At 36.8% G+C, this 26,342-nt stretch overlaps 1 protein-coding gene, 1 long non-coding RNA gene and 1 other non-coding gene across 3 annotated transcripts; 2 read left to right on the top strand and 1 right to left on the bottom strand.

The window, feature by feature from the left end:
• Positions 1-4,036: 4,036 nt before the first annotated feature.
• Positions 4,037-5,326, bottom strand: LOC104736744 (small ribosomal subunit protein eS21y). The gene is made up of 4 exons (XM_010456793.3): positions 5,247-5,326; positions 4,761-4,853; positions 4,510-4,642; positions 4,037-4,228 (listed from the first exon to the last, which is right to left on the bottom strand). The coding sequence occupies exons 2-4, from the start codon at positions 4,808-4,810 to the stop codon at positions 4,163-4,165; spliced, it is 249 nt and encodes an 82-aa protein (XP_010455095.1). The 5' UTR covers positions 4,811-4,853; positions 5,247-5,326; the 3' UTR covers positions 4,037-4,162.
• A 1,245-nt stretch (positions 5,327-6,571) lies between these two features.
• Positions 6,572-8,409, top strand: LOC104736743 (uncharacterized). The gene is made up of 3 exons (XR_759625.2): positions 6,572-6,710; positions 6,828-7,044; positions 7,381-8,409. It is a non-coding gene; the product is annotated as an uncharacterized LOC104736743 (long non-coding RNA).
• An 11,279-nt stretch (positions 8,410-19,688) lies between these two features.
• Positions 19,689-19,795, top strand: LOC147929509 (small nucleolar RNA R71). Its single transcript, XR_015579062.1, has one exon. It is a non-coding gene; the product is annotated as a small nucleolar RNA R71 (small nucleolar RNA).
• Positions 19,796-26,342: the final 6,547 nt, after the last annotated feature.

Here is a 26,342-nt window from a genome sequence, read left to right as displayed (position 1 = left end):
TTCCTGTTTCATGTGAACCTTGCATTTTGGGTAAACCAATAAAACAACCATTTTTTGCTTCTTATACCACTGTTCACAAATCCTTTGAACTAGTTCACTCTGACTTGTGGACATCACCACTACCAAGCATAAGTGGGATCCGTTACTATGTGTTGTTTCTTGATCATTTCTCTCACTTCCTTTGGGTTTATCCACTTTGACGAAAAAGTGACACCTTTTCCAAATACCTTCACTTCTCTGCCTACATCACCACTCAGTTCAAAGCCAAAATACAAAATTTTCAATGTGATAACAGGGGGAGTACAACAACACAGAGTTTCACAACCATTTTGCCACCCATGGCATCAATGTTCGTTTTTCTTGTCCCCATACCTTTCAACAAAACGGGAAATCCGAAAGAATGATACGAACTATTAACAATGCCATTCGTACTCTCTTATTTCAAGCTCGTTTACCACCGTCCTATTGGGTAGAAGCCTTACATACTGCTGTCCACATCCTAAACATCACTCCGTCGAAAGCTGTCTAAAATCAAATTCCCTTTCAACTACTATTTCAAAAACAACCAAAATATGATCACTTAAGGGTTTTCGGGTGTTTGTGTTTTCCTAATATCAATCACTCTCATCTCACCAAACTTTCGGCTCGGTCAACACCATGTCTCTTTCTTGGGTACCCCTCTCAACACCGCGGGTATAGGTGTATGGACCTCAAAACGAGAAAGATCATAATCTCTAGTCATGTCACCTTGATGAAACCAAGTTTCCCGCCGCGGAACCTCTCATCCCATCCGTCCCATACACTTTTCTTGACACCAGTGATGATACTTCTCCTCATTTTCAGCCCATTCTACAAGCTCCCTTCCCCACACCACCTCCAACACACACCCCGGCCCTTCCCCCTGTAGCTCCTCCACCTCCCATTGTCGCTGCTCCATCGCACACTATAACCACTAGGTCTAAGGCCGGTATCTCTAAACCAAAACAGGTTCTTTCACTCATTACCAAAACCAAATTCCCTCTTCCTAAAAGTCACTTGCAAGCTCTCTCTGATCCGAACTGGAACCCGGCAATGACGGATGAACATGGTGCTATGATTAAGACTAAGACTTGGGATCTTGTACCGAGACCACCTAATGTTAACATTGTGTGTTCTATGTGGCTCTTTAAGCATAAATATAATGCAGATGGCGTTCTTAATAGGCACAAGGCACGGCTCGTGGCAAACGGCAAATCACAAAATGAGGGCATCGACTATAATGAAACGTTTAGTCCCGTCTTCAATCCAACAACAATTCGAACCATTCTCAATGTCGGAGTTGCTCTTGAATGGCCCATTCATCAACTTGATGTCCAAAACGCCTTCCTGCAAGGCAACCTTGAAGAAACGGTTTACATGCACCAACCTCCAGGTTTTGTGGACAAAAGCAAGCCCACGCATGTATGCAAGCTAAACAAAGCCATTTACGGCTTAAAACAGGCGCCCCGGGCTTGGAATTCTCGGTTCACGGCTCTTCTCAAGCTGATGGGTTTTGTGCAGAGCAAGGCGGATACTTCTCTCTTCATCTTCAAACGTGGTCGTGAGTGTGCTTACTTACTTCTTTATGTTGACGATATCCTCTTGACAGCTTCTTCCTCTTTGTTACTTTCCAAGATAATTGTCAAGTTGAAAACAGAGTTCCCGATGACCAACATGGGCAAACTCCATCACTTCCTTGGCAGGAAAGCAGATTTTAATGCCATCGGCCTATTTCTAAGTCAATCTATCTATGCGAAACACATCATCCATCGTGCTGGTATGATCGATTGCAAACCCATGGCCACACCGGTAGACCTACAATCCAAGCTCTCGATCGATGATGGCGAACTCATTGACAATCCAATGTACTATCGCAGTCTTGCAGGTGCTCTACAATATTTAACATTAACGCGTCCAGATATCTCATACGCTGTTCATCAAGTATGCCTCTATATGCACCGCCCTCGACTACCTCATCTTCATGCTCTCAAACGCATTATCCGATACTTGCAAGTCACCATCGACTACGGCATTCAAATGACCAGAGGGCAGATTGACACTCTCACAGCCTACTCCGATGCCGACTGGGCCGGTTGTCCTGATACTCGAAGGTCCACCTCGGGTTATTGTGTTTATCTTGGTCCCAACCTCATCTCCTGGTCCGCAAAACGTCAACCAACACCGTCGCGATCCAGCACAAAGGCTGAATACAAAGGTGTTGCTAACACCATCGCTGAGCTCACATGGATACGAAATTTTTTGCTTGAGATACATCGCCCCATCAAATCTGCGTCCATCGTTTATTGTGACAATGTCAGCTCCGTCTATCTCTCCACAAATCCAGTTCAACATCAAAGAACTAAACACATAGAGCTGGACATTCATTTCGTACGAGATAAAGTGGCCATTGGCGAGGTCCATGTTCTACATGTACCAACATCACTTCAGTATGCTGATATCTTCACAAAGGGACTCCCCACTTCTATTCATCAAGAGTTTCGATCCAGTCTCACCGTTCGCAAATCCAACGATGTGACTGCGGGGGGCTGTTAGGAATGATATATTCACTTCCATATGTAGATTGTCTTGTCAATATTCGATTGTATATAATCTCGTTAATTTAGGAGACTTCCCTAATGTGTGGAACCTCCATTGTTATATGTATCGATGTAATTCATTCTGAATAATCAAGGAATCATAAACACTTTCATTTCGTATATTCGGTAGAATGAAATTTTACATATTAAAAACACATATATATTTCGTATTTAACTAAATATATTCTTGTAAAATAAATAAGAAAATGTACATTAATGGAAAATAAAACTTTTCATGGACATAAAATCTGGATGATTTAATATTCCAGAACCAAAGTCATCACTAATGCAAAAAAAAAAAAAAAATCAATTATTAAAAATGACATATTTTGTAAGAAAATTAATGTATAGAGACGTCTAGTAACAGTAAATTAAGATTCTACAAAACTTGTAGTCTTTTTTTTTTTTTTGGGAAAGACAAATTTGTAGAAAACATACGGTATTTTTCTGTATAAATTTTTGTCACATGGTGAAGTGAGGTACTAGTTTGGAATATCATATTTTGGGTGCAAAATTTAGAATAAAATTGAGGAGAATAATTGGACTTGGGAGAGGAATAAATCTTTAAATGAAAAAGAGAGATTTTTAAGCTGAAAAGGAATAAGAATAAACGATAAAGCAAGACAAAAATTTGTGGGTTATGAGATGCTTTCAAGCAGAATTCAGAAAGCATATTTGATGACAAAGAATATGTAAATATAGTGTCCCTTAGGAGTCGAATTGTTATATTGGTCTTACATGTTTTAGTTTAACACACAACTGTTGTACGTGCTTTTGTCCTAATAATAAACAATTAAACAACTGACATTTGAAATTAAAATCGTTACTTATATATAACACAGACGTAATTAAAACATTTTCAGTGATTCCTTAGTTCTTTAATAATGATTCTAGAACCGACCGAAGAGAATCTGATTCTAGTTATTAAAACCAAATTCACGATAAGTCGATAACGCATTTAGAAGAGCAGAAAAAGCTATGACAATAAGTCATCTCTTATTTTGTTTTATGCCCAAGACTGCATATAAGGATGGAAACAAATGGTGACTACGAGCGACGGCATAAATACAAACTAGATTTAACTAAGAGAGCAATCCTTAGTGTGTGTATAATAATAGAAATGGTAAAGATGAAAAGGAAGTCGGATATATTTTTAAAATGAGACAGAAGCCTTCTACGAAGAGTATAAGAGCAGATCAATGGCTACTTGTGAATTTCGAATTTGGGTCCAATCAAATCTAATCCAAGTACCAAATTAATTAATTCTATGACAAGGATCTAATGATATGGCCTACGACGTTTATAGTGTATTCAATCTATTTACTGTTCGAATGATAAGGAGGCCACGAAATCCAAAGCTTTGGAATGATCTTAAGGGTCGAGAAACAGGAGATGCTCTATCGTACGTACTGGAGGAAAAATAGAAGAACACAATGGTGCACAAAAAGCAATAAGTTCCAAGACTCAAGTCAAAACCATTACTTCAGTATGAGAGATAATCTTTCAGAAAACAAAAATGACAAGAAAGAAAAGACAGCTTAAAGCTCTTAGTTTTGTTTGGCTTCGACCTTCTTCTTCTGCCACAGCCTGTCAACACCACTGTCTGCATCTCCCTGCAATCAAAATACACCGTTAATTAAATTAACAGTCTCGAGAGAAAGAAAGATTAGCTATAATTACAGTGTTTGTTTAGGAGGAGGGGTATGTTCTATCTCAATCTCCTAAAGGTAATCCTAAAGCTAGCAAACCGAAAAGATACAATTTAACAAGGGTTGTTCAAATCTTCTAATGTATAAACAAAGTATTCATGAACAGGAAGCAGGAGGCCAAGCATTGACGAATTAAGAACACAAGAATACATAGTCTATATAGGTAAAAGTGTGTTGTCACAAACCTGGGCACGGACGAAACCGCAGAGAGCAAAGGTGGTGAATTGTCCAGTGTACACGCCATCAGCATCTAAATGACCAATGTTGAGCTGCACAGAGGCATGATCCTTGGATGTGATCAACCGGTTAGTAGCAGAGCTGTATAAGTCAATCAAACACACAGAAACCAAACGTTCTTAGTTTTTTGAGCTCGATGAGAGAGTCTACGAATCAACCAATAACATAGACGAAAACAGAAGAAGAAATGCTCAATTACCATTTCCTAGGAACGTAAAGCTCTGTGGCTTGACCCTCTTCGTTTTGCATCTTGAAGATTAGCTTGAAGATTAGACGAATCTAAATCCAAAGACTACAAAACACAACATCTTATGTTAGGCTACTAGTCTATCTAAGGGATTCAAAACCACAACGATCCATCATTTCAAAGAAGTTACACTTAGAGATACAGAATAAGAGCAACCAAACCCAAAAACAATGAACATATTTATAGCACTCTAGATCTCTAGGGTTTACCAAAACCACAGATTCACTATCATGACCCTTCATGGTTCTACCCCTAATCATCAGCGAAACTATACATCGGCTAAATACATGTAAAATGTATAAATATTGGGTACGAAAACTAGGAATCGAACAGTTTTCACAACGATGGTTTCTTTACACATAATCAGATGGTAAAAACGATAATACAATGGCAAAGACACAGTGGAAGGAGATGATGGAGCGAGAGAGAGTAGTTTACCTCAGAGGAGGAGAAGCGAAAAGCAAGTACGGCAACGGGAGAGAAACGATGGAGGAGACATAGCGTTTATACTTAGGGTTAAAAAAAAAACACCCTAAGTTTTTCTTATGGGCTTAAGAGGCCCATCTTGCTAGCTTCCTTACAATGGCCCATTATGATTTAATTAGCTTCTTCTAGTTTTGTTTCGACTTCCGAGGTTGTGTACATGTAATTTGTAGCTTTTCTAAGTATCTTCTTCTAATTATTGTCAAAAAAAAATAAAAATAAAATTAGCTTCTTAGTTTTCCATTTCATCTCCGCATTTGTATCGTCAAATAACAATTCACTAGGATCGGACCTGCGCTACAGCGCGAAGGAATATTCACGGATACATGTAATCCATACATCCATAACAGGTTAGAATATGTTAAATTCTCATTTCAATATAGTGGAGTACGGTGAATTATAGATTTTAAGTTTTTTTTACAATGCATTTGCATAGAACGATAGAAGGAACAAAGTAAATGGTAATAGAATGAGTTTTAATATAATAAAATAAAATAAAAAATACAGGAAAAGTTTATTAGAAAGTATGATATTGTTGAGCTAAATTTTCTACATGCTCTGACCGGTTGGAAAATTGCATGCATATTCTGACATGTTGCAAAATTATTTATTTTAAAACAATTACCCTTTCCACAATATTTACAATAAGAGGTTGGGTAAAAGTTTTAGACGGGATATATGTATTGCTTGTTTGAATATTTAATTTTTATAAAAATATAGGAAATAATCCGCATGAAAAAATCTCTAAATTATGGTTAGATTTTTAATTAAAAATTGGAAATATTTTATAATAATTTATGTTACTGGTCCAACTAAATCAAATATACTCAAAATTTGTAAGAGTAATTTCACATTTTTTTGTATGATTCCAAAACACCTATTTAAATAGCATTCCATGTAATATTTCCCAATTAATATTATAAGGTTTCCTTTGAATGGAATTTGTTTTTTTTTTTCTTTTTTTTCTCTGAAATCTGAATATCATTTGATTATACTAAATCAAATGAAGTAAAAAGGAATGGTGGCTCAAAAGTATATACTAAATCCAATCAAAAGTATATTTATTGGCATTACAATTATATAAATATATATACAATCAAACAAATTAAAGAGGAATGTGTTATGAAAATAAATGATGGTCGTGGGTTCAATAATCAAACACGAATGAGAGAACCCAATAATTATGAATAAAAACTCTCGCAATTTTACAGGTCCACAAAGCCCAAAAATATTTTTATTTCAATTTCTCCAATAAAATAAAATAGAAAGGGAAAGTGACCGACAATAAGCAACCAATTTAAAAAATAATAATTTTACCCTTCTTGATGTGCAAATTTCTCAATCATCAGAGAGATCATGAAATCAAAGCGAACCCAATACAACAAAAATTCGTTGATTGAACTGTTTTTCTTTACAAAGGTAAGCTATTCCTATTCATTATCTTTTTCTACACAAGTTTCCAAAATCAACAAAATCTGAGAAAATTTACATTCGAAAAATCTCTCACTCTTCAATGGATCAATGACTTCTCTTTAGGTTAGTTTCGAGCTGCTCCAGATTTCGTTTAGGAGCCACCATTTCCATCAGATCCAGATTCCGTTTATGAAAGACAGCTGAGGAGAATATGGATTCAGCGCTCGTCGGTTCACATCCATATTTACTTATCATTGTCGGCTGAGAAGAATATTAGATCATTCTACAAGTGAATCAATACTTTTGGAAATCTCGAGTTATCCACTGATGAGAAAGAAAGGTAATGCATGTCCAAATATTAAAAGTAAAAAGGTGTATGAGACAAAATAAAACAATTTGAATAGGTCATATACTGATTGAAATTTTGTAAATTCATGATTAGAACATATGGATTAGTTTACATGTCCTGAAAAACAAATGTTAATAACATCATATTTGATAGAAAAAATTATTGTAAACAAATATCGTGTCTATTAATTTTCTATTCATAACAAAATAAGAACCGAACATCATTTTCTATTTGTACCTTGTCATGTGAAGCGTATCAGTGGATTTGCATAATTGTTTTACACTATTGGTTCTTTTTTGTTAAAAAAGAAACAAAGTTTTGTCGCAGGTCAGTGGATTTTTACATGGTACAATTGAGGAAATGTTGAGCAAAGACATACAATAAGCGTGCATTGTAACCGTGAGTTTTCCCATTGCCTTTGTCAATGCAAAATTCTCAACGACCAGGTACGTTCATTCTCTATAACTTAGGTAGTTGTTATTTCTTAACTGTCACATGAATAAGAGTTCCCTAAACACATATTGATAATCAGTTTTAAACTTCATTGTAATATATAAACTGAAATCCTATAAAATGAATATTTCAATGATCTCACCAGAGTAATTGGTGTACTGTTTCCAAGAATGAACGATTTTGACTTGAAGGAAACAATGAACGATTTTGACTTGAATCATCAAGATCGATGCTAAGTCTGTGATTGGAAAAATGGCCGCCATTTGTAAAGAATAATGAGAAAAATGAAGCAAATAAATTGTAGAAGTTATGATGAATTCAGCCTAGATGACTGACATATTTATTGGTAGACGTAGATTTGTCACTCGATTAGGTTAGTTTTAGGGTATATTCTCTTTTAATTATGAAATATATGGGATTTGTTAGTTTTGGATAGTATAATTAATGAGTATTTTGATTGGAAATCAATTATGTGACTCAAATTACGTTGCTTAAATTTAGGATCATTTTGGTAATCAACATATTTGTTAGCGATTGATATCTTTGTGATTGTTCGATTTTCCTAAATATTTTAATTGATTCACGGAGAAGTTTGGTTTGATATGATAAAGGGAATATTTGTGATCGAGAATCACGATGAAGTCGAGATTGGAAATAACGTGGAAGGATGTTTTATTTTTGGGGGAAGTTATAGACCTTTACATTTATTTACATTTATTTATGGAGTTATTTCTTTTTTTGTTTTGGGTTTAATACTCGATGACCCATTTACTTTACTTCGGGTTATTCTCACCCATATCCGATTGTTTTAATTTCAGGTAATTTTTTTAAATGACCCAACCCAAAAATAATTTTGTACTTCTTTTTTACTAATATAGAGATTTTTCTTTGTATACAGAAAAAGTAAAATTAACATGTCTAAGACTATCTATAATGGTTACCCATTTATAACATCCACTTATTTCCTTTCAACATTCCACATGATAATTTATCTTTTCCACATCATTGTTCAATATTTATATAATTTTTACCATCGACAATAGTTTTATTTAATAAAATTACAATACCTTATCTCATCATTTTTTCTATATCCAAATCAAATGAAAGTAGTATTTATTTATAAAAAATGAAAAACTATAAATTTTGATATATTTATTTGTAAATAATATAAAATAATTGAAGTATATCATTGAGATTAAAAAAAATATAGAAATCAAAGTCACCAATCAAAATACAACATTTGTCACATTTATTTTCTCCTTTCTACTTTCACCGAAGTTGATATTTATCAACACAAAATTTGCCACCTAATTTACTTTTCGATTACAAGAAACCATTGTAGTGTAAATATTTTTTTCAACAGTTGTAAAATAGTTTACAACAAACAAATTGTTGTAACTAGTCTAAGTAAATATAATTCAACTTTTACATTCTAGAAATCTATCTTCCACATTGAACAAAATAAAAAATTGCTGAAACTGGATATATAGATGCTTATTAACCTCAAAGCCCGTACGTGCAGTTGGGTTTCGACGTTCCAAATTGTTTGAGGAGACAGACAAAGTCAAAGTTCTGGCTAGAGGACCATATTGTTCTTCTAGTTACAGTAAATTGAAATTGAGATGTTCTTTTGACAAAGCTGATACAGTTTAATGCTTTATGCCACTGTCTTAAAAGGTGGAAAAATACAATTCTCCATATCTTTGGTAATCTTATTTGTTTTGCCTTAGTCAAAATTTGTGTCGGTAAAAGTTTGTATCTATGGCAGTTTTAACAAGACCAATAAAAGAAAAAGATATTTGCATTTTCTGGTTAAATTTTTTGAACTATCATTTATATATTACACTCATTTAATATTTATGATGTACACCAAATCAAATGCATAGAAACCACCAACCTATGACCTTAATTATATTAGAAAGTATATATGGTACATTTTAATTAAAATTGTTTATAACGGTTTAATTGCAATGAATGGAACTTGAACTGATCAGAAAACTAGTAACTATAATTGTTGTTCTTACGTAATTGCTGAATGTGAATAACTATCAAAATCGTGGTTAAACTCTTTTTAATTTCCAATTATAAACTAATTTCTCCTATTTATATTTTGTTTCTTCTCAACATATCATAACGTCACATTTCAATCATTTCTCAATAATCATATACAATATTTTTCATTATAAGTTCGTTAACATTCTATACATTGATATTAATAGATTGCATTAGGAAAGTTTTTTATGAAGAGCACTAGAATACGTAATCAAAGACAAAAAATAGTACTATAATATTAGTAAAGTAGACAGTTGGCATTTGGGCAAATGGCTAACGCGCAAACATCGTCCTAAGTCTTGACAGTGATCTGTGTGAACGTGATTGGTCCCAATTTGTTTGTAACGACGGTTGCATCACGTGTTATGCGCCACTTCTCTTCTGTAATGACGCCAATTATTAACGTTAATCTTTCCAATCTTAAAGATTAGAGTTATACGAAGATTATACAAAGAAAAAGACAAGCTATTCTCTACTCTCTGATTGATGTAGATTCCATTAAATAGAAAAGTTGATGTGTATGGATGGACTTTTCAACTAGAGTCAAAATCTCAACTTTGGCCGAGCACAAATACAACCAACACGCCCCAACCATCCGGTGGACTTTGATTAACAAATTATATATACACACACATAACATATATGATACAATAATGCATGTTTACACACATACATATAGACATTCCAATGGACAAGTATTTATAAATGTAGATATTTACATAGAATTCCGTTTACTTGGCCCTATTTTTTTAAAGTAAATGTCAAGACTAGTGAGTAGTGACGATCGTGAAGTTACGTAGGTGGTCTTCAACTTTGTTTTAAAAGAAATATGAGCGGAAGGCCGGCGACCAATAGTTCTAATTTAAACGTTGATTCATCAAATGTCGGTCGGTGTAGGGTGGATGCTGCCGTCTCCCTTTCTCACGCTTCATAGACCCTCTAGCTAGTTTATACAATTTCGTCATATGTCCGACCGATGGAGATATATAAAGGTTTTGTGCCTTTTGACTACTAACCAACCAGAACGATGTCCGTATAATAGTTCTGCCATTGTCTACATTGTCCGCTGTTTTACCAAAATTGAAACACTTTCCGTTTTTTGCATTTTAACACTAGTGATTACACGTTTTTGTAGCATTTTATAGGATACTTCTAATTTGATAAGAAATTATGAAACTGCTAATTATTATGTTTTGGAACATGTCTATATAGAGGTAACGAAAACTATATATATATGTATATCTCACCACTCGTCCATTAACTAGGGTAATTGTCAAGATTCTATGATGCTCAATAATTTACTTTGTATTCATCATAAAATTTAAACTAGTTTATTCAAAACCACTAATAGGAAATATATAAAAAATAAACCCCTTTGATCCATTACATTAAAAATATATATATTTACCTTTTAAATTAAAGTTTAACTTATGAAATATTACAGGTTTAACCTATGAAATATTACATATCGAATGCTACAATTCAACTTATGAATTGTTTAAATTAAAGTATAACTTAAATATCAAAGTCATACACGTATCAAAACCAAACGTGATGGTGTTTCCGTAAATCAAACCAAAATGAAGTTCATTCTAAATAATTTCTTGATTTATAATAAGAGCTTATTAAACACCACATCTAGATAGAGGCTTGTTGTCTTCAGCTCCAGTAAAACTCAAAGACGACAAAGAGTTTGACAACCTCTGATTCAGTCATGGTTTTGTAAGAAAAAATGGTGAACTCTAGTATAATCTACGTCGTCGTTGTAACATTCCGACCGCCCACCTTTTAGTGGGTTCTATGTCCACTCTCAGTTCATGAGCCTACTTTTTTATGGGCCTTGAAACACATTATTTTGTGGTTGTGGTGAATGATGTATGGAATGATGACTTATGAATGAATGGATGTCAGGGTGTTTCAATTCCACTTATGCAATTGTAGTATAAGAGGTGTCAATCCAATCTGAGTGTTTGTGATCAATCAAGATTTGCATATGAGTCTAAGTCAAGCCATATGTAAATGTTGTTTGTCACTAACAATCCTATGATGAAATGGAAAGTGCAGAAAGTAAAACTACAAGAACTAGGAGCTAAATGCAAATGGAGCAGAATGATTATGACAAACAGAAATAGAAACTATGGAAATGCAAGTATTGAACTAATGCAAGGTAAGTAATGAACATGATACTAAATGAATGCAACAGAAATGCAACTAGAATGAAACAGGACAAACATAAATCATAAACACAAGTTTTGGGTTGGAACTCGAGCAAGCACTCGATCGAGTGCTGATCGAGTACAGGGTCGAGCTGGACAAATACGCAAAACAGAGCAACACAAGAAAAACAGAGCAATACCAAAAGCAAATCAAACAACGATCAAACAACAGGATTTAAGCTAAGAAATCAATAAACAAGAAAGGTCTTGAGGAGGGATTCATGGGCTGGACTATGATTGAGGTCATCTAACTTGGTCAACAAATCTCAAACAACTTGAGCTAATCTCTAGACATATATTTCTAATACATGTTTAATCCACTCTCATGGCAAGAAACAATCAAACTCATGCATCTCTAGACTTGTTCTCACAAAGTAAAGAATCTACACAAGCAGGCATTAAGCAATATGTCAAAAATCAAACAAGACTTCTAATCTCTTAACAAGCCTAATGATAGTCTCTAAATCTAGCCTTATCTATGCTCCTTAGACATTGGTGTGATGCTAAGAGGCTTGAAATCAGATCCTACCCTCTCAGATATAGGATCAGCATGAAGAACATCTAGCCTAGAAGAGATCTACAACAATCAAGCTTGACCAAATCAGACAAACCTCAAACACAACCCAGCCTAACCCATCCTCAAGATCCTAAACAACTACTCACAAGCATACATGATGAACATCAAAATCATAAACCCAGAAAATGATAAAACTTGCATGATTAGATAGATAAAGCAAAGATCTACAACATTGAAGAAAGAATCAAACTCAAATTCTCAATATTAAGAAAGTTATGAAACCAACAATATTAAAGAATTTAGTCTTTTTCTCCTTTAAAAGAAGTACAAGATCTAAGAGAATAAAAGTGCAAAAGGAATAATCCCCAAAAAGGTAAAGACTAGATTTTGACTCTCTAAAAAGCTGGACTCTTTTGGTGGCTGCAGGTACAAGCCCTTATATAGAAAAAGTAGTGGAAGCCCTAAAAACGCTAAAAGACAAAATAGCCAGGCGGCTCGACCAACTCGACCTGGTGCTCGGTCGAGTGACTGGTCGAGTTGGCTCCTCTTGTGCTCCTCCCACTCGGTCGAGTCCCTCTCAGCACACGGTCGAGTGTCTGGTCGAGTGGGCAGTCGAGTTGGACTCCGGACCTTGGTTCTTCAGCCTTAGCTCTCTTGCTTTCTCCTCATGATTGCTTCACTTCTCCTCAGCATTGCTTCCATGCTCCTTAAGCTCCAAAATCACCTGTTTATGCATGAAAAGATGCAAATGCAATGCAACTAAACTCTAATGCAAGAACAGTCCTAAAGCTATGCAATAATGGTCAAAATGGATAGCAAAAGATGCAAAAGATGTGAATATATTAAGGGAAAACAGGGTAAAATATATGAACATCAACATCCCCAAACTTAGTCTTTGTTTGCCCTCAAGCAAATGAACAAGACATAAGAAGGTATGTGAGGTTTGAAAGTGGGATCTCAGCTCCTAAAGCTTGCAAATAGATCATCTAGAATCAATGTCCAAGTTACTAGTACTATGATGCAAGTTGAATGAGCTGTACTTAAAGATTTTAGACAAGCATATCACAACCTTTACTGATTTGAGCCTTAGATGTCCACATGCATTAAAATCAACCATTTCCTTTAACATTCATTAATCAAGAACATGAATCAATTTTATGCAATGCTTAAACTCATTTGACTTGGTAGTAAAAGGTTTAGAGACAATGATGGTCTCTCTTTAGAGTGGGGCTTATCAATACCAAGGTTCTCTCATAAAAATGGATTGAGCTTTAGAAGAATGCTAAAGGTAAGAACACTTAGACACATACAAGAACAAAACCTTGTCTACCCAAAGGCACCCAAAGTGTTTATCCTATCAATCTAAACCAATTGATCCTAGTGCTACCCTTTAACTTCTTCTCTTCCCTTTCACCCTTTTCTCTTTTGATTTTAAAGTCTTAGGAGAAGTTTCTTATTTGATATTTCTAGTGGAATGAGAGATTCTTACTTATTTGCTATGGTTTTCTTTTCTTCTTATTCTTAAGACATAAAAGCATTTTGCTAAACTCTTCTTTTTCTTTCTTTATTTTCTTTGACTGAAACCATCTTTAAACAATATCATACTTCCCATTCTTTCACTAGACTTTGATTTTACTTAAAACATTCCCCTCCTAAAGACTCTAACCTTTTCTTTCTCTTTTCCTCTTTTATTTTCTTTCTTTTTCAAACAACCAAATCCCAAACCCAACAATGAAATCACCTAGTCCTATCTAGTTTGGAAAATGCAAACTAGAACTACACAAGGCATTATTCTTGTCAGTTCAAACCTAACACTTTCTACCAAGCTCAATCCCAAAAAGGCCTCTCACACTCAAGAATAAACATGGCTTGAAAGAAGGGTTGGTTAAGGGTGTTGGAAACTGATTTTAATGATTCAATCAGCTACTTGGATCAACAAGAGTGGTAAAAAGGAAAAAGATGATCCAAATATGTATATGGTATCCATGAGTTTAAAGCAATGCACACATTGATATTTAACAGTCAATATTAAGTTCTTATAAGTAGGAAATGGTGTCAAATCCCAACATGCTTCAATTTAGACCAAATGCAATGCAGGAATTCAAGGCTTGGTTCAATCTTATGCTTCTAACCACTCAACTAGCATCAAAATACTATTAACTTGGGCATTGATCCTAGTCTAGTGAATCAAGCAAACTAACAAGGCAAAGCTCATCATAGATCCCTAATGCAAATAATATACAATCATACATGAAACATGCTAAACAAGATCCTAATATGCAATGCAAACTACATGAACACTTTTTTTTTATAAAGATTTTTGCAAAAATTTTCAAATTTTTAGGGTTTTTCTATGCTTTAGATGCTATGCAAATACTAACATGATGTTGCTAAAAATTTGAAATAAGAAAACAAAACACAACATCAAATGCTATCTCAAACCCTCCCCCAAACTTAAATCACACAGTCCTCTGTGTGAAAGAAATTTGTAAGAGGATTCAAGATCAAAAACAAAACACAACATCAAATGCAATGATATTTACAAGGGAATGTGATAGTGGTACCTCAAGGATTGGAGAAGAAACTGTCCACATCCTCTTGCATGCTGTCAAAAGTGTAGTTGGGGTCTTGTTGATGACTTGGAAGTGGAGATTGGGGGCAGCTCGACGATGGGAATCGACTGGGACTCGGTCGAGTACGTGCTCGAGTGGAGGGAGGGGTCGAGCTGGACCACGAATGTCAAAATTCTGACCTTGCGGCTGGTAGAACTGCTGGATCCATGAAGTACTGGGGTGGGATGGGAGGGTAACCTGGATATCCTGGATAAGCAGCTGGAGGTGGGAAGCCATAAGGTGATCTGGACTGGAACTTGGCCGAGTGCATCTGGGGTGCTCGGTCGAGTGGGTGCTCGAGTGACCCGGTCGAGTGCCTCGAAAATTGTTGTTCTCGGCTACTTGAACTCCTCTTCCTCTGATTTGGCTCTTACATTGAAGCTCTAGCTGGTTCCACAGGGTTTGCAACTCTTGAGAGTGCTCTAGTTGAGCTACTCCTCCTCAAAGGGCTTGAATGGCTTGGAGATGAGTTTGCACTCTTCAGCTCAGCAATCTCCTTCTTTAGGCCCTTGATGGACTTAGCCATATTGGTCACCTTCTTCTTAAGCTTATCAAACCTCTTCCCATGCCACTTGCTCCACTTTTGTAGGAGAGTCAACCTCTTGCTAGTCTCTCTCACTCCTCTACTATCCCTTGGGTTGGACTCATAATCTTCAAAGTAAAATTGCTCCTCCCCATCAGCCATTTGCACATCTCCAGCTTCATCAACTCTAGGTTGAACTATCCCATCAAACAAGAACTCATCAGCTGGCATAAAATCAATGTTTGCTCCTTCTTGAATGGTGGTGAGCTCTTGGTTAGGTAAGATCAACTGTTTTTTCCCAACTGTTGGAAGCTCAAAGTTGAAGATGTGATTTCTTTGATGCATTTCCTTGGCCATTATGAGAGTGGAGGTGAGGTAGCTTGAGTCAATCCATCTTGGCAAAAACTTCTCTCCTCTAAGTGGGACCTTGGCAGCTTGTAGTATTGGAGTGATGATGCCTCCAATGGCTAAGGCTCCTCTTGACCCTTTGTTTTGTATCTTGCCTATCCAACTTCTCAAATATATCATGTGGTCAATGAGCACCATTGCAAGGTCAGTCTCCACAGTGGTCCCAAGAATGATGGTTCCATTTCTTGCCTCAAGGATGATTCCATTGAGAGCCATGTCAATTACCTTGAGTTCACCCTCATTGAGATTTCCAGTCTCCTTCCTAGCAAAGAATGTATTTACTAAGACCTTGTGGAAGTACCTTAGGACTGGGCTTCTTATCTTTGAACTCTTGGTCTTGGAGGATGAATAGGTGATGTTGTCTCCAATGGTTTCCCAAATGGCATAGAGCTCCTCTCTTTGTATCCTCAAGCTCCTATTACTACCAACTTCAAAACCAAACACATTTGCTATCTTCTTCAAAGAAAGCTCATAGTTTTTCCTCTTGATTGTGAAAGCAATATGACCAGCTCCAAACTCATCATCCTTCCTTGCATATGTGTGCAGCTTGACTGTGGCTAGAAACTCACAACTTTCTTCTTTATACCCCTCCATGCAAAGCCCCATAAACTTGGTTAGGTTGCTCTTCTCAAAAAAGTACTCCACATCTTTATCAATGGCTAGCTTCTCCATGGTTTCCTTGTGTGGATACCTAGTTCCCAGGAACTCCATTCTCATGAAGGCTTCATAAAGTTGCCTCTTTGTCAATCCACAAGATTCTGCTTCTCCATCATCCTCTCCCTCTTCTTCTTCACTCTCACTCTCAACCTCCTCTTGTTCAATCTCAACTGCTGGCCTCTTCCTTTTGGCCTTGTTTCTCCTCATGAAATCACTAAGAGTTGGCTCCCTTTCTTCTTCACTTTTAGTTCTCTCAGGATCTTCCTCAACTGACTGATTTCTTGAACACGGCATCTGACTCGATCGACCACTTGGACCACCACTCGATCGAGTGCATGCTCGAGTGGGGCGTCGAGTGGTTCTTCCAGCTTCTCCTCTTGATTGTAGGCGATCATCAAAACGTTCCATGGAGCTTGCAGCCGATTGTTGAGACTTCCTTGGAATCCTTGAAGACATTTTCGAATAGAACTGAAGGGAATAGACTCAAAGCTTAAGTTTAATAGGTTAGTGACCCAAAAACTTAAAAGAGCTAAGCTTGAGCAAAAGATGAACTTTGAGAGAGATTTTAAAACTTTATTTTAGTTGTTTTGAGCAAATGAGAGAGTGTGAGAGACATAGGATCGTGTAAGGCTTTATTTAAAGAAGCTAAGGGGGCAAGGAGACAAGGGTGGAGCGTCCATACCATTCAAATTTGAAATGAGAATCTTTGACCTGCTTTTTGCTGCCACTCGACCCCACACTCGACCAGCACGTGGTCGAGCTCCTTGACCAAAGTTTGAAATTTCAAAATTTTTCTTCTTGTTCTTCCCTCCACTCGATCATTCTAGAGAGATGAGAATCGAGTGGGCCTTAGTTCTTTGCCAACTCGGTCGAGTACCTCTCGTGGGCTGGTCGAGTGGGCTTGCGAATCTCCTTCCCCAAGTCCAAATCCCTCCATACCCATCTACACTTTCATTGAAAGGCCTGACCAACACAAACATAAAACAAAACACATCAAAACTACTAAGAAAATAAAGCATATTTACAAAGGATACCTTAGGGACTTCCTCCCTAGTGAGCTTGTTTAGAGTCACTACGCTTGACTTTGGCTGCCTTCTTAGGCTTTGTTTAGATACCAAGAAGGTGATGAAATCCTCCCTGGCACTTCTTGATCACTGTGAGTCTGATCCTTGATCACCTCACCCTTAACACACAAACCATATTTCTTCTTGATTTTGAGCCTTGGTCTTGCTTTCCTCAAAGACCTCTTGTTTAGCTTGACTTGGAGATCCTTAACCATACCAGTCAACTCTTGAACTGACCTCTTAAGCTTTTCCACACAATCTTCTTGAAGAGAGAGATTGTCCTTTGGAGTTGCCACTTCACTTAAACCTTCATGACCACCTTTGTCCTTGATAGTAAAAGGTTGATCATCAATGGTAGGAAGGTTGGTTGGGTTATAGATGTTAAACTTCATAGCTATACCCTCAGAAATGTTCAAGGTCACAAGACCTTCCTTAACATCAATAACAGCTCCAACTGTGGCTAAGAATGGCCTCCCAAGGATGATAGGATCTTCAGGTTCCTTGTCCATCTCCAATACCACAAAATCTGTATGAACCCTTGCTCTTCCTATCTTGACTGGAATATTCTCCAACTTGCCAACCACATCTCTGTTTGAATCATCAGCTAGGCATATATGAAGGTTGGTGGACTTGAAGTCAGTGTGCCCAAGCTTTTGTGCTATAGAATAGGGCATCACACTGATAGATGCTCCCAAGTCACATAAGCACTGATTGTAGTGAAGATAGCTAAGTGTGCAAGGCAGATAGAATGGACCTGGATCCTTAAGCTTAATTGGGATGATTACTCCTCCAAGGTCTTCAAGATCCTTCTCATCTTGAGATTGAGCCTTCTTCTTTGATAAATCAAGCAAAAAATCCTTATAGAGAGGATATGGATCATACTGTTCCAAGGCAGGTCCTCTCTCTTCTTCTTGGTAAGCAATGATGATCTCTTGTATGGCCATCACTTCTTCTTGTTTCTCAATCACAACCTCTTCCTTCAAAGCCTTCTCTTCCTTTTGTTGCAAAGCCAACATTTGTTTTTTCTCAATGATTTCCCTTTATTCCTTAAGCTTCTGTGCCTTGAAACGTCCTGGGAATGGTAGAGGCGGTTTGTAAGCAGGAGATATGTACTTAGCAGGCTTGACAGCTTCTGACTCTTCAGCTCGATCGGCCACACGAACACTCACTCGGTCGAGTGCTTGCTCGAGCACCTGGTCGAGTGCAATACCGAAGTCAGTCTGCTTTGCACAAAATTCACTCTCAGCTTCAAGAAATGACCAATCCTCCCCAACTTGAACTTCACTGTCCTCAGTGACTTCCTCTTCAAAGATATGAATGGCTTTGGCAGTAAACTCCCTTGGGTTTTGAACTGCTTTTCCAGGGAGTTGGGTGGGTTTTGGAGCTGAAGTAGATGCTATATTGCTCTCCATATACTTCACTCTTGAATTAAGACCTTCAAACTTCATATTGAGATCATTATATTGTGATGTTAACCTTTGATTCAGCTCAGCAAACTGTTTGGCTTCCTCAATCTTCCCATTGGTTTGCCCAATTAACAGTTGTTGTATCATTGCTCTTAGGTCTTGTTCCTGGCCTTGGTTAGTCTGAAACCCTGGTGGGGGACACAATTGGGGCTGGAACACTTGTTGCTGCTGCTTGGGTGCATAGTTGTGCTGTTGTTGAGGCTGAGGAGGTGGATAGACTTGGTCTTGAGGGTTGGCTACATTGGTGCTCCTATAAGAGAGGTTGTTCTGCTTGAATCCTCCACCTTGGTTGTAGCCTTTGTATCCTCCTCCTTGGTTCTGCATATAACACAACTCAGCAAACTCCCTATCTCCTTCTTGGACTGGAGCGTCTTCTTCACCAATGAAGTGAATGGTTTTGGCCTGGCTTAGGAGAATCTTGTCAAGCTTCTCATTGACCATCTTTAAATCCTGCTTGTATTTGTCCTCTTGATCAGTGGAGGGGATCCTCATGGTTCTATCATAATCTTCATTATAATTACCATCTGACTGAGCAAGGTTCTCAACCAATTCCCATCCTTCTTCCACATTCTTGTTGAGGAAGTTGCCATTTGAAGCTGTATCAAGAAGCATTCTTATCTTGGGAAGCACTCCTCTATACAAAGTGCTTAGAAGGAACTCATTGCTGAAGCCATTGTGAGGACACTGAGTTTGGAATCCTTTAAACCTCTCCCAAGCTTCACAAAAGCTCTCATTATTCCTTTGAGCAAACCCAAAAATTTCATTCCTCAACCTAGCAGTCCTTGCATTGGAGAAGAACTTGGCCAGAAAAGCTTTCTTGCATGCATCCCATGTGGTTATAGCTCCAATAGGAAGAGTCTTCTCCCATAGATGAGCTTTGTCTCCAAGGGAAAATGGGAATAGCCTTAACTTGAAGCCATCTTCACTTACTCCATTGATTTTTGTGAGTCCACATATTCTGTCAAACTCATCAAGGTGATCTAGAGGATCCTCCATTGGCAACCCATGAAATTTGTTGGCTTGTATCATGGAGATCAATCCACTCTTTATTTCATAATTATTATTTGCCACAGCAGGAGGCACAATACCAGCTCTTTGGTTGTATGTGTTAGGTGCATCCCCAGCACCAATGTGTCTAGGTCTATGATCATGGTGATCTTGCTGCTCTATGACTACTTGTTCTTCTTGTTCTTGAACTACCCTTCGTTGCTTATGTCTCAAACCCTTTTGTAGCCTGTGGATGTTGTCAATAGGCCTTTGAAGACTGTGTTTGCCTTTTGACCTTGTGTGCATCAACAAACTCGACTACAGACTCGAACAGGTACACGGTCGAGCGCAGGCTCGAGTGGGTGGTCGAGTCGACTGGGAAGTGATGGCTATATGGATCCGGCTTCTGACTCGATCACTGCTCGGTCGAGTGGTGGTCGAGTGGGTGGTCGAGTGGGTACCTGAAACTCAAGACAGCCAAGCAAAGGAAGATTCGAATTCAGTAACGTCACAAGTGTATAAACGAACTTAATCTTAGACTAATAATGATCCTAAATGTCACAAAACAAACTCAAATGGGCAACGACGCCAAATTGAAACACATTATTTTGTGGTTGTGGTGAATGATGTATGGAATGATGACTTATGAATGAATGGATGTCAGGGTGTTTCAATTCCCCTTATGCAATTGTAGTATAAGAGGTGTCAATCCAATCTGAGTGTTTGTGATCAATCAAGATGTGCATATGAGTCTAAGTCAAGCCAGATGTAAAGGTTGTTGGTCCCTAACAATCCTATGATGAAATGGAAAGTGCAGAAAGTAAAACTACAAGAACTAGGCGCTAAATGTAAATGGAGCAGAATGATTATGACAAACAGAAATAGAAACTATAGAAATGCAAGTATTGAACTAATGCAAGGTAAGTAATGAACAAGATACTAAATGAATGCAACAGAAATGCAACTAGAATGAAACAGGACAAACATAAATCATAAACACAAGTTCTGGGTTGGAACTCGAGCAAGCACTCGATCGAGTGCTGATCGAGTACAGGGTCGAGCTGGACAAATACGCAAAACAGAGCAACACAAGAAAAACAGAGCAATATCAAAAGCAAATCAAACAACGATCAAACAACAGGATTTAAGCTAAGAAATCAATAAACAAGGAAGGTCCTGAGGAGGGATTCATGGGTTGGACTATGATTGAGGTCATCTAACTTGGTCAACAAATCTCAAACAACTTGAGCTAATCTCTAGACATATATTTCTAAGACATGTTTAATCCACTCTCATGGCAAGAAACAATCAAACTCATGCATCTCTGGACTTGTTCTCACAAAGTAAAGAATCTACACAAGCAGACATTAAGCAATATGTCAAAAATCAAACAAGACTTCTAATCTCTTAGCAAGCCTAATGATAGTCTCTAGATCTAGCCTTATCTATGTTCCTTAGACATTGGTGTGATGCTAAGAGGCTTGAAATCAGATCCTACCCTCTCAGATATAGGATCAGCATTAAGAACATCTAGCCTAGAAGAGATCTACAACAATCAAGCTTGACCAAATCAGACAAACCTCAAACACAACCCAGCCTAACCCATCCTCAAGATCCTAAGCAACTACTCACAAGCATACATGATGAACATCAAAATCATAAACCCAGAAAATGATGAAACTTGCATGATTAGATAGATAAAGCAAAGATCTACAACATTGAAGAAAGAATCAAACTCAAATTCTCAATATTAAGAAAGTTATAAAACCAACAATATTGAAGAATTTAGTCTTTTTCTCCTTTAAAAGAAGTACAAGATCTAAGAGAATAAAAGTGCAAAAGGAATAATCCCCAAAAAGGTAAAGACTAGGTTTTTGACTCTCTAAAAAGCTGGACTCTTTTGGTGGCTGCAGGTACAAGCCCTTATATAGAAAAAGTAGTGGAAGCCTTAAAAACGCTAAAAGACAAAATAGTCAGGCGGCTCGACCAACTCGACCTGGTGCTCGGTCGAGTGACTGGTCGAGTTGGCTCCTCTTGTGCTCCTCCCACTCGGTCGAGTCCCTCTCAGCACACGGTCGAGTGTCTGGTCGAGTAGGCAGTCGAGTTGGACTCCGGACCTTGGTTTTTCAGCCTTAGCTCTCTTGCTTTCTCCTCATGATTGCTTCACTTCTCCTCAGCATTGCTTCCATGCTCCTTAAGCTCCAAAATCACCTGTTTATGCATGAAAAGGTGCAAATGCAATGCAACTAAACTCTAATGCAAGAACAGTCCTAAAGCTATGCAATAATGGTCAAAATGGATAGCAAAAGATGTGAATATATTAAGGGAAAACAGGGTAAAATATATGAACATCAGGCCTCACGTCTTTTCATTACACCCATGAGCCTATCTATATCCGACGGTCGGTTTGCTATGACTGGGAGGTTTTAAAGACTTGTTACCGTTTCTACAAATCACTACATGATCTTTACTCACTCGCACAATTCCAACAATCACTTCCCGGAAGGTCACTCATCCTGACACTACTCCAGCTCAAGCACGCTTAACTCTGGAGTTCTCTCAGGACTCTTGACCAAAAAGATAAGTGGACTTTGGTGACATAGGTGGCCAAATCAATTATTTTAAACCTCTCCGCAAGTCTCTGAAACCGGGATGTCATAATTCAGCCCCGCTCTCAGGATTCTTGACCGAAAAGATAAGTGCATTTTGGTGACATAGGTGGCCAAATCAATTCTTTTAAACCTCTCTGCAAGTTTCTGAAACCGGGGTGTCACAATTCACCCCCCTTAACAGATCGCAACGTCCTTGTTGCGCACCAAGACCGTCACCCCCGATGGTGTGAGTCCACTCAACTTCACACCCATTTGGGTTCGGCTCTGAAACGACTTGTAACGCCCCAACCGCCACCTCTTAGTGGGCCCCATGTCCACTTCCAGTCCATGGGCATACTTTCCTTAATGGGCCTCACGTCCTCTCACTAGGCCCATGAGCCTATATATATCCGACAGTCGATTTGCTACGTCCGAGAGGCTTTAAAGACTTGTTACCCTCCCTTAAAATCACCACATGATTTTTCCCTGTGTTTTGTCCTCACTCACACAGTTCCGACAATCACTTCTCGGTAATGATTCTCCACTGACCAGGTACAATCATTCTCTGGAACTTAGTTAGTTGTCATTTATTAATCGTCGCATGAATCATAGTACACGAAACACATGACCACATATTCATAGTAAGTTATAAACTTTATTGTAATATATAAACTTAAAGTTCTGAATAATGAATATTACGATGATATGCTTACCGAGCTGTATAAGGTAAGATGAATTCAAATTTCTTTGAATAAGCTATATTTTTAGGTAGAAGTAGATCAATCATTCGATTATGTTAGTTTTAGGGTATATTCTCTTTAAATTCAAAATAGATGTGGTTTGTTAATTTAGGAAAATAATTAATGAGATTTTTTTATTTGGAAATCAATTACGTGACATAAATATAAGATCAGTTTGGTAATCAAGATATTTGTTGAATATTGATATCTTTGTTCATATATTAATTTTCCCAAAATATTTTCAGTGAATTATGATTGAGTTTGGTTTGATATGATAAAGAGAATATATATGATCGCTGCGAGTTATTTTCACCCGAATTTGATTTACTTAATTTTTGTTTTTTTTTCTGAAATCGATCCGACATGGAAGCTTTTTTGTACGTTTTTTTATTTATATAGAGATTTCTAAAGATACATCGTTTCTTGTAAGAGTCGGAGATAGACAAAAACTAATAAGATCTCTGGCCAAACCTTGTAAGAGTCGTAGACAACACGCTTAAAGGTCCTCAAATCTTCATCACATGTTGATCTTTTTAGAAAACGGAAAATCAGTTTTAAAGACAAAAGACCATAAAACTTACTTGAAATATAAGATGTTCTTCTATTCATGATTGTTCTCCTTCGTTTTTGGAAGCATTTGTCTTTCGGATTCCAACTAAAGTATTATATTATATCCTCAAATGTTAGTTCACATGCTTTAGATGAATATTTGTTTAGAACAAATCAAGCCAAAAGCAGTGGATCTTGGATGTCTTTCATTTTTTGGCTACTCACTATAAGGGAGAAGTGAAATTTTTTGAAAATGGTAGAACAACAGAAGTGATATGTTAGTAATGCTTAGTAACTTTGACAAAGCAAAATATGTTAGACGTGCTTTATAACCCTGATTTTCCCCATTGCATTCGTCAATGCAAAATTCTCAATGATTCTCCACTGACCATGTACGATCATTCTCTGGAGCTTAGTTAGTTGTCATTTCTTAACCGTCGCATGAATCATAGTACCTGAAACACATGACCACATATTCATAGTCAGTTATAAAATTTATTGTAATATATAAACTGAAATACCTGAATAATGAATATTACGATGATATGCTTACCAAGCTGTATAAGGTAAGATGGATTCAAATTTCTTTAAATAAGCTGTATTTTTAGGTAGAAGTAGATCAATCAGTCGATTATGTTAGTTTTAGGGTATATTCTCTTTAACTTCAAAATATATGTGGTTTGTTAGTTTAGGAAAATAATTAATGAGATTTTTATTTGGAAATCAATTACGTGACATAAATTTAGGATCAGTTTGGTAATCAAGATATTTGTTGAATATTGATATCTTTAATCATATATTAATTTTCCCAAAATGTTTTCGAGTTATTTTCACCAGAATATATGTGGTTTGCGAGTTATTTTCACCAGAATTCGATTCACTTAATTTCAGGTTTTTTTTACTGAAATCGATCCGACCCGAAAGCGTTTTTGTACGTTTTTTTAATTTATATAGAGATTTCTAAAGATAAATTGTTTCTTGTAAGAGTCAGAGATCTTATTAGACAAAAATTAATAAGACCTCGGGCCAAACCTTGTAATAGTCATAGACAACACACTTAAAAGTCTTCAAATCTTCATCACATGTTGATCTTTTTAGAAACAAGGAAAATCAGTTTTGAATACACATTTATTTGATTAAGCTGTATTTTTAGGTAGAAGTAGATCAATCACTCGATTATGTTAGTTTTAGGGTATATTCTCTTTAAATTCAAAATATATGAGGTTTGTGAGTTTAAAAAAATAATTAATGAGATTTTTGATTTAGAAATCAATTACGTGACTCAAATTCAGGATTAGTTTGCTAATCAAGATATTTTCTGAAGATTGATATCTTTGTTAATAATTGATTTTTCCAAAAGTTTTTTCATTGAACCACTGAAACAACCCTACCCGTTTTTTTTTAATATCCTAATATCTTGTGATCCCATACTCAATAGACACCTACCCCCAATCAACAACGACCGCAGATAACAAATAATTCAACTCCAATAATCAATAAAAATTAAAGACATAACATAAAACCATCAACCCTAGCATCCGTTCTAGACCACTAAGTTCCACTCTAGCATCCTAGCAAAGACACAGAGAAAACAATCGAGTCTCTAGAACATCCTCCTCTTTATAACCATTATTCGATGATCACACTTTGCCTTTACCTGCGCCACAACACAAAAGAGAGGCTTAAATATTACCGGAAATACTTAGTCAGACAATCCTTCCATCTACTGGGCTATACACACAAGCAATAAGATCTCTCATGCCACAATCAACAAACAATAAAAACAAAACAGGCAATGCACAAAGCAACATGACATAAACGGTCGCTGTACAAAGGCGTCGACCGAGACTAGAAGGTGTCGACCGACACTAGTCAATTGGTGTCGACCGACACCACAATTGGTGTCGACCGACACCTGCTTGACATTCCTGAATCTCTAACAGTGTCGGTCGGCACTTCCACATGGCTTCGACCGACACTCTCCAAGTCCTCGAGTCGTCCTCGCGTTGGTGTCAACCAAAATATTCTTAAGCGTGATTAAAAAAAAAATTCTTGAAAAGAGATATTCCAAAAATAAAAGAAAATCTCCAAAGAGTATATTTACATAAAGCAAAAAAATCTCATAAATTAATCACTCTTAAGCGTGATTTCCGATTATGCAACCAAAATAAAATCTTACCTAACACCTATCCAAAGTTTTAGTATAAATCATTGACATCTTCATTCACCGGAATACACCATATTCATACAAAAAAAATTAACATTATTTGTATAGTCTGGATTTACGGGTAAAATGAAAGTATATTAATAAAATTAATATATTAATAATTTAAATATATTATTTGTATAGTCTGGATTTACAGGTTCACATGATTATTGATAATTGAGATTTACCGGTTCCCTTGATTATTTTAGATGTATTATTAATAATAACAAAGAATCTTGAACACAAAC

This window comes from Camelina sativa, chromosome 13 (genome assembly GCF_030686135.1).
Source record: "Camelina sativa cultivar CO46 ecotype springtype chromosome 13, ASM3068613v1".
NCBI lineage: Eukaryota > Viridiplantae > Streptophyta > Magnoliopsida > Brassicales > Brassicaceae > Camelina > Camelina sativa.
Note: the sequence above shows the minus strand (reverse complement) of the source record. Positions and strands in the feature narration are given on the sequence as shown.